Source organism: Macaca thibetana, chromosome 5 (genome assembly GCF_024542745.1).
Source record: "Macaca thibetana thibetana isolate TM-01 chromosome 5, ASM2454274v1, whole genome shotgun sequence".
Taxonomy (NCBI): Eukaryota; Metazoa; Chordata; class Mammalia; order Primates; family Cercopithecidae; genus Macaca; species Macaca thibetana.
The window spans coordinates 44,633,323-44,646,264 of record NC_065582.1 but is presented as its reverse complement, the minus strand read 5'-3'; the positions used below and the strand labels follow the sequence as shown (position 1 = coordinate 44,646,264).

The following is a 12,942-nucleotide window of genomic DNA, read 5'->3' as shown; positions in this document are numbered from 1 at the left end:
TTGCACAGGTAAGACTGCTGTCATTTCAACATAATTTTGGTCAAAAAAGGATGACAAGAAATTCATGAATAGAGTTTAGTATCCTATAATCCAACCCTAATGTATTATATGGCTTATAACTATTAAAGACAGTATGAATACTATTTCTAACATGTCTAACAGTTCTTCAAAAATGGAACATGAAAATCTAAAACCTGTAAGAAAAATACTTTGTCACAGTACAAAGAAATATTATCCTCCTCAACAGAGTAGAGCACTATGATGTCATCTGATTTTTTTTTTTACCGCTGAAATAGATAGCCATTTCACGTCCTTACACAGTCCCACTTACAATCACACTCCAATTACAACAGGACAGATGTCAACCCCAATGGTACTGATGAAAAAAGGGAGGGATAGAAAATCTGGACTCTATTTTAGACTAATCCTTCCCAAATCCCAGTGGTAAAAAATTTTGAAGAGGACTCAGCAACTGTCAGGAGTCTCTGCCAAATTAGCACTACCTTGTCACCATCTCCTATCACCCCAAAAAAATGACCACTACTGTATGATCTTCATCTCATCCTCAGAGAGAAGCTACCACAGTCTATTTTCATCTAGCTTGAAGACAGATATTCAGCCACAGTATTTCCTGGATAGCCACATTAATGAAAGCATATATGGCAATCTTGCTTGGTTTTTGGTTATATTTTGTGTTTTCTCCACAGGAAGAGACAATTATCAATGAGGAAAAACTGGAAAAAGTAAGAGGCCATGAAGGTCTCATATCCAGCACTACAGTTCTCTTTTGCTCTATAACTAGAAGAAATTCAAAAGTGATGTGTTACAAATTAGAAATACAGTGAAGATGAACTGTACTGGGCTTAAATCTATTGGACTGTTAGCTATAAAATTCTAAAATCTGACTAAGTTTTTTAATGTTCTTACTTTAAATATTCAATAAAGTTTTTAAACTTGTTTTAATACGTTAGTAAAATTCGTTCTCACACACAATGGAGAAGGCATACTAACCTAACAACAAACTGCAAATACCACTAGGTTCTAATGTAATTAGTCACAATGTCAAAAAATCTCTAAAGTTTCATGTGTATGGTATTAATTATCACTGCCTTGTCACATACCATCAAGTATTTTTATATACCAAGTAACACATATAGCTAACACATATAAAAGGATCCTAATAAGATATGCTTCTCTATTTCATAGTATTAAAAATACTGTTGATTAGAGGCTGGGTGCCATGGCTCATGCCTGTAATCCCAGGACTTTGCGAGGCAGAGGCGGGCTGATCACCTAAGGTCAGGAGTTCAAGACCAGCCTGACCAACATGGTGAAACCCCGTCTCTAATAAAAATACAAAAGCAGCCAGGCGTGGTGGTGCACTCGGAGGCTACTCGGGAGGCTAAGGCATGGGAATCGCTTGAACCCGGGAGATGGAGGATGCAGTGAGCCAAGATCGCGCCATTGCACTCAAGCCTGGGCAGTAAGAGCAAAACTCTGTCTCAAAAAAAAAAAAAAAAAAAACTTGATTAAAAGTATTATTGGTACAAGACATCTGTCTGAGCACTGTACCAATTCACAGGCGATCAGAGTCAACACCAGAAACACACCAGATTATAAATTCAGTTCATAATAAACAAGTTTATTTAAATTAGCCATTTTGTAGTCTATGTGTATTTCCTTTTTTAATCTTTAAATCACTAAAGAGTACCCTTGTGTTCAAGGAAAAAGAACACTGCTTTTTCTATCAAAAAATGAGAATGTTATTAAACAATTAATTTCTGCCTATAATCTTTCTATAGTTACTTTCTATTTCTAGGTTTCCAAAGTTAACATTCAAAGTAAGTTAATATCTTAGATACTCTTTGTGCATTGAGTAAGCTACCACCAGGGGCTACTGGAGTTTGGTCAATGTCCAAACAACAAAATTCAGCCATAAACTAGTTGATTAGTGGCATAAATTCTGTCTGTTTGGGAGAGGTAATGTAACAGATTAGAATCATTAGTATTTGTTATGGATTGAACTGTGCTTCTCAGAAAGGTATGTTCATGTTCCTAATCTCTAGTACCTATGCACATGACCTTTTTAGAAATAGGGTCTTCTCAGATGTAATCAAGTAAAGATGAGATCATACTGAATAGGGTAGGACCTAAACCCAGTATGACTAATGTCCTTATGAGAAAAGATAGACAGAGACACATGGGGAGAACACCATGCGATGATGGAAGCAGAGAATGGAGTGATGCACTTACAAGCCAAGGAACCTCAAGGACTGCAGTCAACTCCAGAAGTAGGAGGCAAGCATGGAACAGATTCTCCCCTAGAGCCTTCGGAGAGACCATGGCCCTGGCAACAACTTGATTTCAGACTTTTAGCAACCAGAAGTGTGAAAAAATAAATTTCTGTTGTTTCAAGATGACCAGTTTATGGTATTTTGCTACAACAGCACCAAGAAACTAAAATAGTATTGATAAATGTCAGCTTATAGTATTGATAAATGTCAGCTTAAGAACCTACAATTCTGTCTTGAAGATGCTACATAAAACATATTTATTTCCTTTCTTTTTAAGACAAGTCAACTACAGTAGCGACAAAGGGTAAAAGAGTAGAACAAGGAGTTTGACCTGTAACTGACTGTGAACAATCAACTGAGATAACTCATGACCTTCACACCAGCCTATATATATCTTCAGTGACAAAATGTTAAGTGCATTCACAAAGAACGTAACATCCAAATGCCAGATATAAAGGAACTAAAGACCAGAGGGTTAGCAAACACATAAGCTGATGCTACAGCTCTTCGGGTAATTGAGAAGGTGCTTTGATGGGAAAAGTACTTGTCACAGTCACCTATGAAGACTCCACAGGAAACACAGTCATATTTGCATGATAAAGACAGCTTCAACATAAGACACAGCCTCTCAAATAAAGCTCTTGCAAAGGGTTATAAAGTTACTCAACAGAAAGGGTAGACTAGGGAAAAATTAAAATCCACATAGCATAGGAAAATTGTGATCCTCAAAGTTCATCTGTCTCTGGATACTTAGAATGTTGATATTTACAATTTCACAGACCTAAAATTGTAGCCCCATTCAGTATTAAGAGACATTACCACAATCAAAACTTATCAAAGTAAACCAACAATTTTGGGCTGCTTTAAGTTCCTCACCTCCCAAGGAAATAGAAATGCAATCTGGAATCCAGTCTTTACCATATTACAAGCCACCAGAAAATTAAGTGCCAGAATAGGATTGGGCTAGAATAAGATCTCCCAAACCATTTGAAAAAATACTAAAAAATAAAGGTCTCTCTATATATACTTCCTTGTCTTGTTTGAAGAAAATTATAAAGAATTGAGACCCTCACATGATGTTTTATCCAAAATGCTCTTAATACTAATCTAGGGACAATTATATGAACACAAAATTATAATTATTTAAACGCACATAATGCGGCAAATGCAACAAATGCCTCTTACTTGATTTCTATACTTCTCTTGCATCCAAGAAGGTTACCTTATGATCTGTGAAGGTGTCCGGCTAAGATTTTTGTGCTCACTGGAGAATTTCTGAGACTGTGACCCTGAAGAATGACTAGAGAACGCATGTTGTCTTACTCCTGAAGGATGCTGCAGTCGAGGAGGTAGTGCTGATGGGGCTTTTATTGGCTTGCTTGGATTCTTTGGCCCTCTGTAATCCATATCTGTGATAAGAACCCAAAAGTACATCATAATATTCATATTATAAACAATCCCAAGTACCATCATCCCAAACCCAAAGGAATGACAGCCTGATGTGCTCCTACCAGAATGGAAATTTTGTCCAGAAGTGGAAGGTTTTTTCATCTTCTTCCCTGACACTGTGTTCCAGCTTTCTGGGGGAGGTGCCTTGAGGTTCTTTGATGTGTGCCTTCAAAGGGGAAAAGACTTGTGATAGCTTAAAATACCCTAGTAAGAATACTTAAATATTCTGCGTATTTATTTTCAGCTTATATAAGAATTTCTAGTTTTATTTCTTACATTAAAATAAATTAGAATTAAGGTACAAACAGCATTTACCAATCCAGATGTAATTCTAATCAAATAAAATGATATTAATCAAAAGCATATTTTCTAATTTAAAAAAAAGAGGGCTAAATCACAATCTCAGCAAAAGTTAAATACAGAATGACTTATTCTTTTAGATAGGATAATGGTACTGAAGTTAAGGCAGGGAAGGAAGTCTTTATTCTGTTAGAGAAACATATAAACATCACTGGAGAAATGGTGTGATGCTTGGATTGCCTTCAAAATATGCCAATTTCATTTTCATTTTTTAAAAACATATTAGGGAAAATAGATTAGAAAATATTGCCTAGGCCGGGTGAGGCAGCTCATGCCTGTAATCCCAGCACTTTGGGAGGCTGAGGTGGGCGGATCACAAGGTCAGGGGTTCAAGACCAGCCTGGCCAACATGGTCAAACCCTGTCTCTACTAAAGATACAAAAGATTAGCCGGACATAGTGGCACATGCCTGTAATCTCAGCTACTTGGGAGGCTGAGGCACGAGAATCACTTGAACCCGGGAAGCGGAGGTTGCAGTGAGCCTAAATTGCGCCACTGCACTCCAGCCTGGGTGACAGGCAAGACTATGTCTCAAAAAAAATTTAAAAATTGGTCAAAATGCTGTGAGTTGCTAAAAATGGGTGTTGAGTTATACTGGGATTCAAAAACTGTGCTGTTGGTTATATTGGGGATCTATTCTTAATTTGTATATGTTCAAATTTTTCCACAGTAAAGTTTAAGGTGTGACTTACTACCTTTTTCTCTAATAAAGCCCAGCAGCAACTGAAACAAAGGTGCTCTAAAATAACACTGTATAAGGTAAGCCAATAATATTTTGCTACTCCATCTGACAAACTGACTGGACACTAACTACACACAATGCAGTACTGAATGAATTTAAAATGAATCCCTCCAAAGCTCCCATATTACGATCTAGTCAATTTCTTGAACTGCCTTTGTGCACACAATGGTACATTTTAAATAGTAAGCAACAAAACAATCTTCATTCAAAGTTTGACAATGTGCAAAATACTAAATTTGCACATTTAGTGCTTTTCTAGAGGTCAGAACAAATGTACTTTCTTTTTTTTTTTTTAGATGAAGTCTAGCTCTGTTACCAGGCTGAGGAGCAGTGGCACGATCTCAGCTCACTGCAACCTCCGCCTCCCTGGTTCAAGCGATTCTCCTCCCTCAGCCTCTCAAGTAGCTGGGATTTACAGGCATACGCTGCCACACCCAGCTAATTTTTATATTTTTAGTAGACACGGGGTCTCACCATGTTGGCCAGGATAGTCTCGATCTCCTGATCTTGTGATCCGCCCATCTTGGCCTCCCAAAGTGCTGGGATTACAGGCATGAGCCACCGCCCCTGGCCCAAATACACTTTCTATACATGGGCAATATCTTTCATTGAATTTGCAAATACAGAAAGCCATTTTAAAATGCTCATGATTAGGCTAAATGGAAGAGGCAGTAAACGCCTTAGCTGAAGAATAGTACATACTTCTTTCCCAGTTCTTCAACCAAAACTGGTCCATTCTCAGAATGAACTCCTTGAACATCTGCATTCAAAAATTTTCCATTGTGATCCAACCTCACCTGTTAAACATTCCAAAAATGAAAAGGAAAAAAAAATCAGTCACCTGCTTCCTTTGCATTAATCAGTTTTTTGTGACTTCTTGTGTTTTTTCGTTTGTTTTGTTTGTTTGAGACAAGGTCTCGCTCTGTCACCCAGGCTGAAGTGCAGAGGCGCAACCTTGGCTCACTGCAACCTCCACCTCCCCGGTTCAAGCCTGGGACTCTCCTATCTCAGCCTCCCGAGTAGCTGGGATCACAGGTGCGTGCCACCACACTCGGCTACATTTATTTTGTTTTGTTTTGTTTGTATTTTTAGTAGAGACAGTGTTTCACCGTGTTGGCCCACCTGGTCTCGAACTCCTGACCTCAAGTGATCCACCTGCCTCGGCCTCCCAAAGTGCTGAGATTACAAGCGTGAGCCACCACACCCAGATTTTAAAATTTTGTCTTTAATTAAACAGAAAATAAAGTTTATCAGTAAAAACAAAGTAAGTCCAAAGAGGTCTACAATAAAATCCATCTCCTTAACCTCCCAGACCTCCATATCTCCTACCTAAAAGAAAGAAAACCTTTTCTTCTTTGTCCCTCTAAATTCTTTTCTAAACTGATTTTCTAAATTGTTCAAAAAGTAGGAGCACAATATGTTAAGGCTCTAAACAAAAGAGGCAACATGCCCTGGTTCTGAAGGCAGGGCTATGGTCCCACATACCCCAGGCTTCCAGGTATGGCTTTTCCACTTGCCAGCAACATGACCATGGGCAAGTTATTTTTCTCTCCTTTCAGTTTCCTCATAATGCAAAATGGAGCTAATAATAGTACCTACGTCACAGAACTCATGGAGATGGAATGAGGGTGCACAGGATACACGTAAGAGGATACACATAACTTGCACACAGCAACCACTCTACAAGTGAGAGCAACTATTATTACAATTATTATCTTCCCATTTTTCCTATATTAAAAATGTGCAACTGTGATTTTTATCCCTAAAAATAGATCCATTAACTGTTCTCTTGCAATTAATATTACGCAACTGTAAATCCTTGATAAAAGAGGAAAAAAGCCTAAGTTTTCTTCCTATTGTTATATTGCCCACACTGAATTGTGTACCTGCCAAGTACAACATACAGGACAATGCTTTAAGCAAACTCCCACTTTTAGTAGTAAACCAAAGTCCTCAAGCTGATATTTCATTCTTCATCAATGACAAGGCATTTTTCCTTCAAAAGTTTCACAATAAAAAAATTTTCTGAACTTAGTTCTAATCAAAAGTTTAAACTACATCTTACACACTCGAGTAAACAAAAGTCACCTTAGAGTCATCTCAGTTTCTTAAAATTTTATCCAAATTATCCAATGACCACGTTATCCAAATAAAATGGTCAAGTAGTACAGATGGAAATAAAATACTTTAAAAAGGAATAAAAAAAAGCATGTGCTTTACCATTTACTTTATCAAAAGCACCTACTTTACCAAAAGCAATTTCAACCTCAAAGGAAATATGCTTGACTTAAAATAACATGACTTTAATGATACAGCATAAGCCATCTTCTCTTCTCTGTTGAGAAGGGTGAGGAGAGAGACCTTTAAACCCTAGATTTAATCTCGTTTGTTCTCTTTCAAGTTTTCCCAATCAATGTAGTAAAAGCTTCCACAATTTCCTTCTACAATTAGAGCAGATTTATGACAATCCCATAAGGCAGTACCTGAATGAATCATGTTCTCTTTTTCCTCACCTTTAAATACCCCAGAACGAGAACTATTAAAGGTTCTTAAGATAAAATCCTGGCTAATCAGATGACTTCACAAAAGCCAATTTATCATAAAGTAAATGTTTCCTCTGTAAGTCAAAAATAAATGTTTGCCAATGGCTGTTTTAAAGTAGTTTTTTAAAAGGCAACACTTTTTGATGGAAATAATTTCTGAAGAGAATTAACTTCCACATAACATTTTTTGTGTATGTGGTTTTTTGTTTTTGAAATAGCAATATTTTTCCATAAACAATGAACAAAAAACAAGAAGAGACCTTGTAAATTATTTTACCTAGGGTTTCTTCTGCCTAAGCATTACTGACACTTTGGACTAGGTATTCTTTGTTAGAGGGAGATGAGGGAGGCTGTTCTGTGCACTGTAGACTATTTGGCTACAGCTTTGGCCTCTACCCACTAGATGTCAGTAGCACCCTCCCAGTTGTGACAGTAAAAAATTTCTCGACACTGCTGAATGTTCAGTGGGGGTAGGGGGGGCAGGGGAGGAAGTGAGGGGGTTAACTACTAGATTAAGAAACACTGATTTTAATCCAACTTTCTCCTTTTAACCATCAGCTACTCAAACCCAGGGCAGCTGCATATTCAAATTAATTGGCAAAAACTTCTCTGTGGTTCACTTTCCTTCCTCAGTCCAACAGTAAACATTATGTATGTACCAACATCATCCAAGATGATTTTCATAAACAAAACTAAATGACCTATAGTCAATTTTGAATCAATTTCAGTCCATTTTAACAAAAAAACCTCAATATCTGATATGTTATTATCATTACTTCTTTGAACCAAGTTAATACCAAAGGCTGAATTGTTTTTAAAGATCATGTGATGGAATGCCAGTTTCAGATACATACAATTTTAACAATGTATTCAAATGAGTCAAAAAGCTAAATACTTGTAAACTACTAAAATGTATATACATAATAAATATATTCTGAAATCCCAAATTAACAACATATTCACACCTCAGTTGTTTTCTCGGTTCATATTAGAAAAAGCAAGGTTTCAAGTAAAATCTCTTATTTTACATGAGTCACTTACTTGACATTTGTCTCCAACTTCATATTGTAAGCCAGCAGCAATGGAATAATCACGTTTTTGCTGAGCTGTTAAAAAAAAAAAAAGGTCAGTATAATATAAAGTTGACTTATTTTCAAGTGCTACAAAGCAAATTTATGGAAAATGCAGATTTTTAACTCACCTTGTTTAGACTTCAGCCAAATTTCATATTCCACATTTCTATAGACTGCAGGATTGAGTGACTTAAGAACCTTTCTAGACAAAGGCAGGCTAGTAGAGTTCCCATTGTTCTTCAGCTGCTAAACAAACAAAGTCAAGAAGTCCAATCAACACGAGTGCTTTTAAAACATTTTTGTTTGAGACACATGTAAAACTAAAGTCAAATGAAGAAAAGAAACTTCAAAAAACTAGGAAGCCACCAAATCAATTTCTTAGATGATCCTGACTTGACTGAAATGTACCAGAAAAAAGAAAAAAAATTAAGATTTTAATGTATATGCTTTCTTATATTAAAGAGCTAGTTTTAAAACCACTTAAAAAAAAATACCTCATTGTCTGACAAAGGTTTAAATCCATTCACATCAGCAGCAGCAGCAGTTTTACTCCTACAAAGAAAGATAACCATAATTAGGGGCAGAAAAAAGTTATTTGCATGCAATTACCTTCTAACTTCATCTAAAAGTCTTCAAAGTCAGAACTATGCTCCAAAAAGTCAGAGCTATATTCCAGTGAGCTCATACAAGTTTTGGTATAAATATATCTATATATAAAAGAGTATATGTATGTAAATGTATATATATAAGATAGAAGTCAAAGACAACAGTAATTCTAACTGGCTCAGTAATCAGTAAGAGAACAGAAATAAACTGTGAAATCTGGGTGGGCAGAATAATTGAATTTACTCACGTGTATATTGAAAGCAACTTTTTACATTGTTCTGTAAATTCAATATACCAGTTTCTTTCTTTCAATATACCCGTTTTTAAAAAAAAAAAAAAAAAAATTGATTTACAACAAAAGTATCTATAGGCAGATTCGACAACCCTTTTATTAAAAACACTCTCCATCAGCCGGGCGCGGTGGCTCACGCCTGCAATCCCAGCACTTTGGGAGGCAGAAGCGGGCAGATCACCTGAGTTGGAGAGTTCAAGACCAACCTGACCAACATGGAGAAACCCTGTCTCTACTAAAAATACAAAATTAGCTGGGCATGGTGGCGCATGCCTATAATCCTAGCTACTCGGGAGACTGAGGCAGGAGAATCGCTTGAACCTGGGGGGCGGAGGTTGCAGTGAGCCAAGTTCACACCACTGCACTCCAGCCTGGGCAACAAGAGCGAAACTCCATCTCAAAAAAAAAAAAAAAAAAAAAAAACTCTACATCAAATAATGTTCAGCACAATGAAAGCACCATCATCAGCCCTTTAAATTCACTGTCGCATACATACCTACACATATACTCAATAACTAACTTGAGTGTCTACTATGTGCCATGCACTGTACACTGCTGGCTCTTGAACAATACAGGTTTGAACTGTGCAGGTCCACTTACACACAGCTTTTTTTCCAATCAAAAGCAGATCGAAAATACAGTATTCTTGGGATGTGACACCCAAGTATACAGAGGGCCAGCTTTTCATATAAACAGATTCACAGGGCCCGTAGCAGGACTTGAATATGTGCAGACTGTGGTATACTCAAGAGTCCCGAATCCCCTGGTATACACCAAGGGATGACTGTATTATTAGGTGCTGGGGTCTAGCATTTAAGAGAATAAAAACTCTGCCTACATGAAATGTACAATCTGGTGACAACAGATAAAAACTAGTAAGTAATGAGTATGTTACATGCTGATAACTGCTATAAGGAAAAAAAAAATAAGTAGGCAAAAATGAGTGTTGAGATGTAGGCTGATACAGTTTAGCTTTGTGCCCCCAGCCAAAATCTCATTCTGAATTGTAATACTCCCCACGTATCAAGGGCAAGACCAGGTGGAGATAACTGAATCATGTGGGTGGTTTCCCCTACGCTGCTCTCATGATCGTGAGTTCTCACAAGATCTGATGGTTTTATAAAAAAGAGGCCACATTGCCTCAGGCCTGTACTTTTGGAGGCCAGCACTTTTGGAGGCCGAGGCGGTCAGATCATCTGAGTTTGTGAGTTCGAGACCAGCCTGACTAACACAGAGGAAACCCCATTTCTACTAAAAATACAAAATTAGCCGGGTTGGTGGCGCATGCCTGTAATCCCAGCTACTCAGGAGGCTGAGGCAGGAGAATCGCTTGAACCCAGGAGGTGGAGGTTGCAGTCAGCTGAGATCACACTATTGCACTCCAGCCTGGGCTACCAGAGCAAAACTCCATCTCAAAAAAAAAAAAATTTTTTAATAATGCAATGTAAAGGTAATCCACATTCCAAGGACAAGAGTGCGGTATAAAAAGAAAAACTAAACACAATAGTGAACACATCTTATACACCTACTCTACCATGTCTGGTAAACTTCTCCAGCTTACTAGCCCCTATTCTGTACTTCACCTGCCAACTGCCATACAAGACCCAGTTGTTTCTAATACCATTACCACCAGCAGCAACCAAAGGACACGTGTTGGATGTGCTAGAAGTCCCCCAACCCCAATCACAGGTAACAAGTTGTAACAAGCTAGTCATTCTCTCTTCCAATGTCCCCCATGGTCAATGACATGGTGCTCAGAGAGAACCATAGAGCAAAATTTCTATCTATGTAAAGTCAGTCCATTCTAGAATTAAATTTACAATGGCAGACACTGATTCAAGTTAGAAAGAAATGGTGGCCAAATTTTCAATCAGGATCAGAAAATTTTAATTCAATAAATACTTGGAATTACAAATCAAGAGATATACATATATTTTAAGTTATTTTTATAATAAAGAATTAGACAGCCTAAGGCTTAAGTTCCATTTATATCTCTAGTGTCACAGAGTGTAACATACCAAGTACAATCCTTTCATACTCTCATACAACAATATATACTTTTAGTTTCAATAAGAATATAATAGGGTTGGTTCTTATAAAAGAGTAAACATCCTAATATAAGATCCTAATATAAACATCCAAACAGTCCCATAATAGAAATTAGGTAAAAATAGTGGCAGGGATAAAGAAACTTCAGCAGACTGCTATACTTTATGAATACCATTAACACCTCAATATATCTTATGCAAAGACATTTACTGAAATGTAAAGACATTTACTTAAATGTTTCCTTGTATGGCACTAGAAAAATATTTTAGGATTTCATTCTTACTTGCAACTGTCATCCTCTGAATCTGATATTTCACTGTTGTCTTCATCAGCTACTTCCAACGTGTCTAGTCCCATCACAATTTTACTAACATCAGTTTTAAATACCTTCTCATACAGCAATTCATAAAGGAGAGCTGCAATTAATGACAGACAGATTTTCCAACATTAACTACAGGCAGTTTTTTAAAAACAGGACCAGACTGTAACATTGTAACTTTCTACTGCTCAGGCTTTTAAAATCCTGACTAGATACCTGCTAAACCTTATGGTCAATAACATAATTTAATCAGAAAGTTACCTAGGATACAACTAAAATTTCTGTTAAGTGCAGTTAAGTAGTTTAAAATAATCGCAAAAGACAGTGCCATTTTAAAAACTAACACCATCCATCACAAAAAGGTACAACTGTGAAACAAGTAGGACAATAGGAAAAGCCAAAACACACATACTAAGCAATTATTACTACTACATTCCACACACTGTGTGCCTCTATATATCCTTACGTTTAATCCCAGCACAGTGAAGCATTATTCTGATTGTACAGATAAGGAAACTGAGACTTAAGGATGTCATACAACATGCCCAATCTTAAGAGACTTGGATGAAAAACATTAAGAAGCATTAAGATTGCTAAAAAGAGGAATATAGTATAGTACATACTAGCTGACAACTCAGAAGACTTGGATGCTAGTCTAAGCTTTCCCACTAATTGTACCCTTAGACAAGCACTTCTCAGGTTTCCATAGAAAAAGAGGATGTTTGACTACATAACCTAGCTCCAGATTTTAATTTTACATAAGCAACTAAAAAAAAAAGCTGTTACAAAATATATTCTCAGCAGCCACTGAAAGAAAGAAGCATATTTAGACAACTTCATTGCTTTAAATAAAAATTTTAAAACTCCAGTCTCAAATATAGGGAAATATATTTTAACAAAAATTCAAAAATACATGGATTTTAGGACTCTCATTTGGTTTTATTACGATGAGCTTTAAGAAAACAAATGTACTAAGAATTCACCAACAATGGGGCCAGGTGTGGAGGCTCACACCTGTAATCCCAACACTTTGGGAGGCCAAGGCGGGCAGATCACTGGAGGTCAGGAGTTCGAGACCAGCCTGGCCAACACGGTGAAACCCTGTCTCAACTAAAAATACACAAATTAGTCAGGTGTCGTGGTGCACATCTGTAATTCCAGCTACTCAAGAGGCTGAGGCAGGAGAATCGCTTGAATCCAGAAGCCAATGGTTGC

General features: G+C 37.1%; 1 protein-coding gene across 3 annotated transcripts in view; it reads right to left on the bottom strand.

The window, feature by feature from the left end:
* OTUD4 (OTU deubiquitinase 4) overlaps nucleotides 1-12,942 on the bottom strand; it is a 48,117-nt gene that overhangs the window by 13,281 nt on the left and 21,894 nt on the right. For 2 of the 3 annotated variants that reach the window (XM_050791760.1, XM_050791764.1), the window contains exons 7-13: nucleotides 11,692-11,824; nucleotides 8,956-9,013; nucleotides 8,590-8,707; nucleotides 8,430-8,494; nucleotides 5,548-5,642; nucleotides 3,806-3,909; nucleotides 3,517-3,703 (exon numbers count right to left, since the gene is read on the bottom strand). In XM_050791760.1, coding sequence (XP_050647717.1) covers nucleotides 3,517-3,703; nucleotides 3,806-3,909; nucleotides 5,548-5,642; nucleotides 8,430-8,494; nucleotides 8,590-8,707; nucleotides 8,956-9,013; nucleotides 11,692-11,824 — 760 coding nt within the window. The remainder of the gene's footprint in view (nucleotides 1-3,516; nucleotides 3,704-3,805; nucleotides 3,910-5,547; nucleotides 5,643-8,429; nucleotides 8,495-8,589; nucleotides 8,708-8,955; nucleotides 9,014-11,691; nucleotides 11,825-12,942) is intronic. The other variant, XM_050791761.1, reaches the window with a different exon arrangement.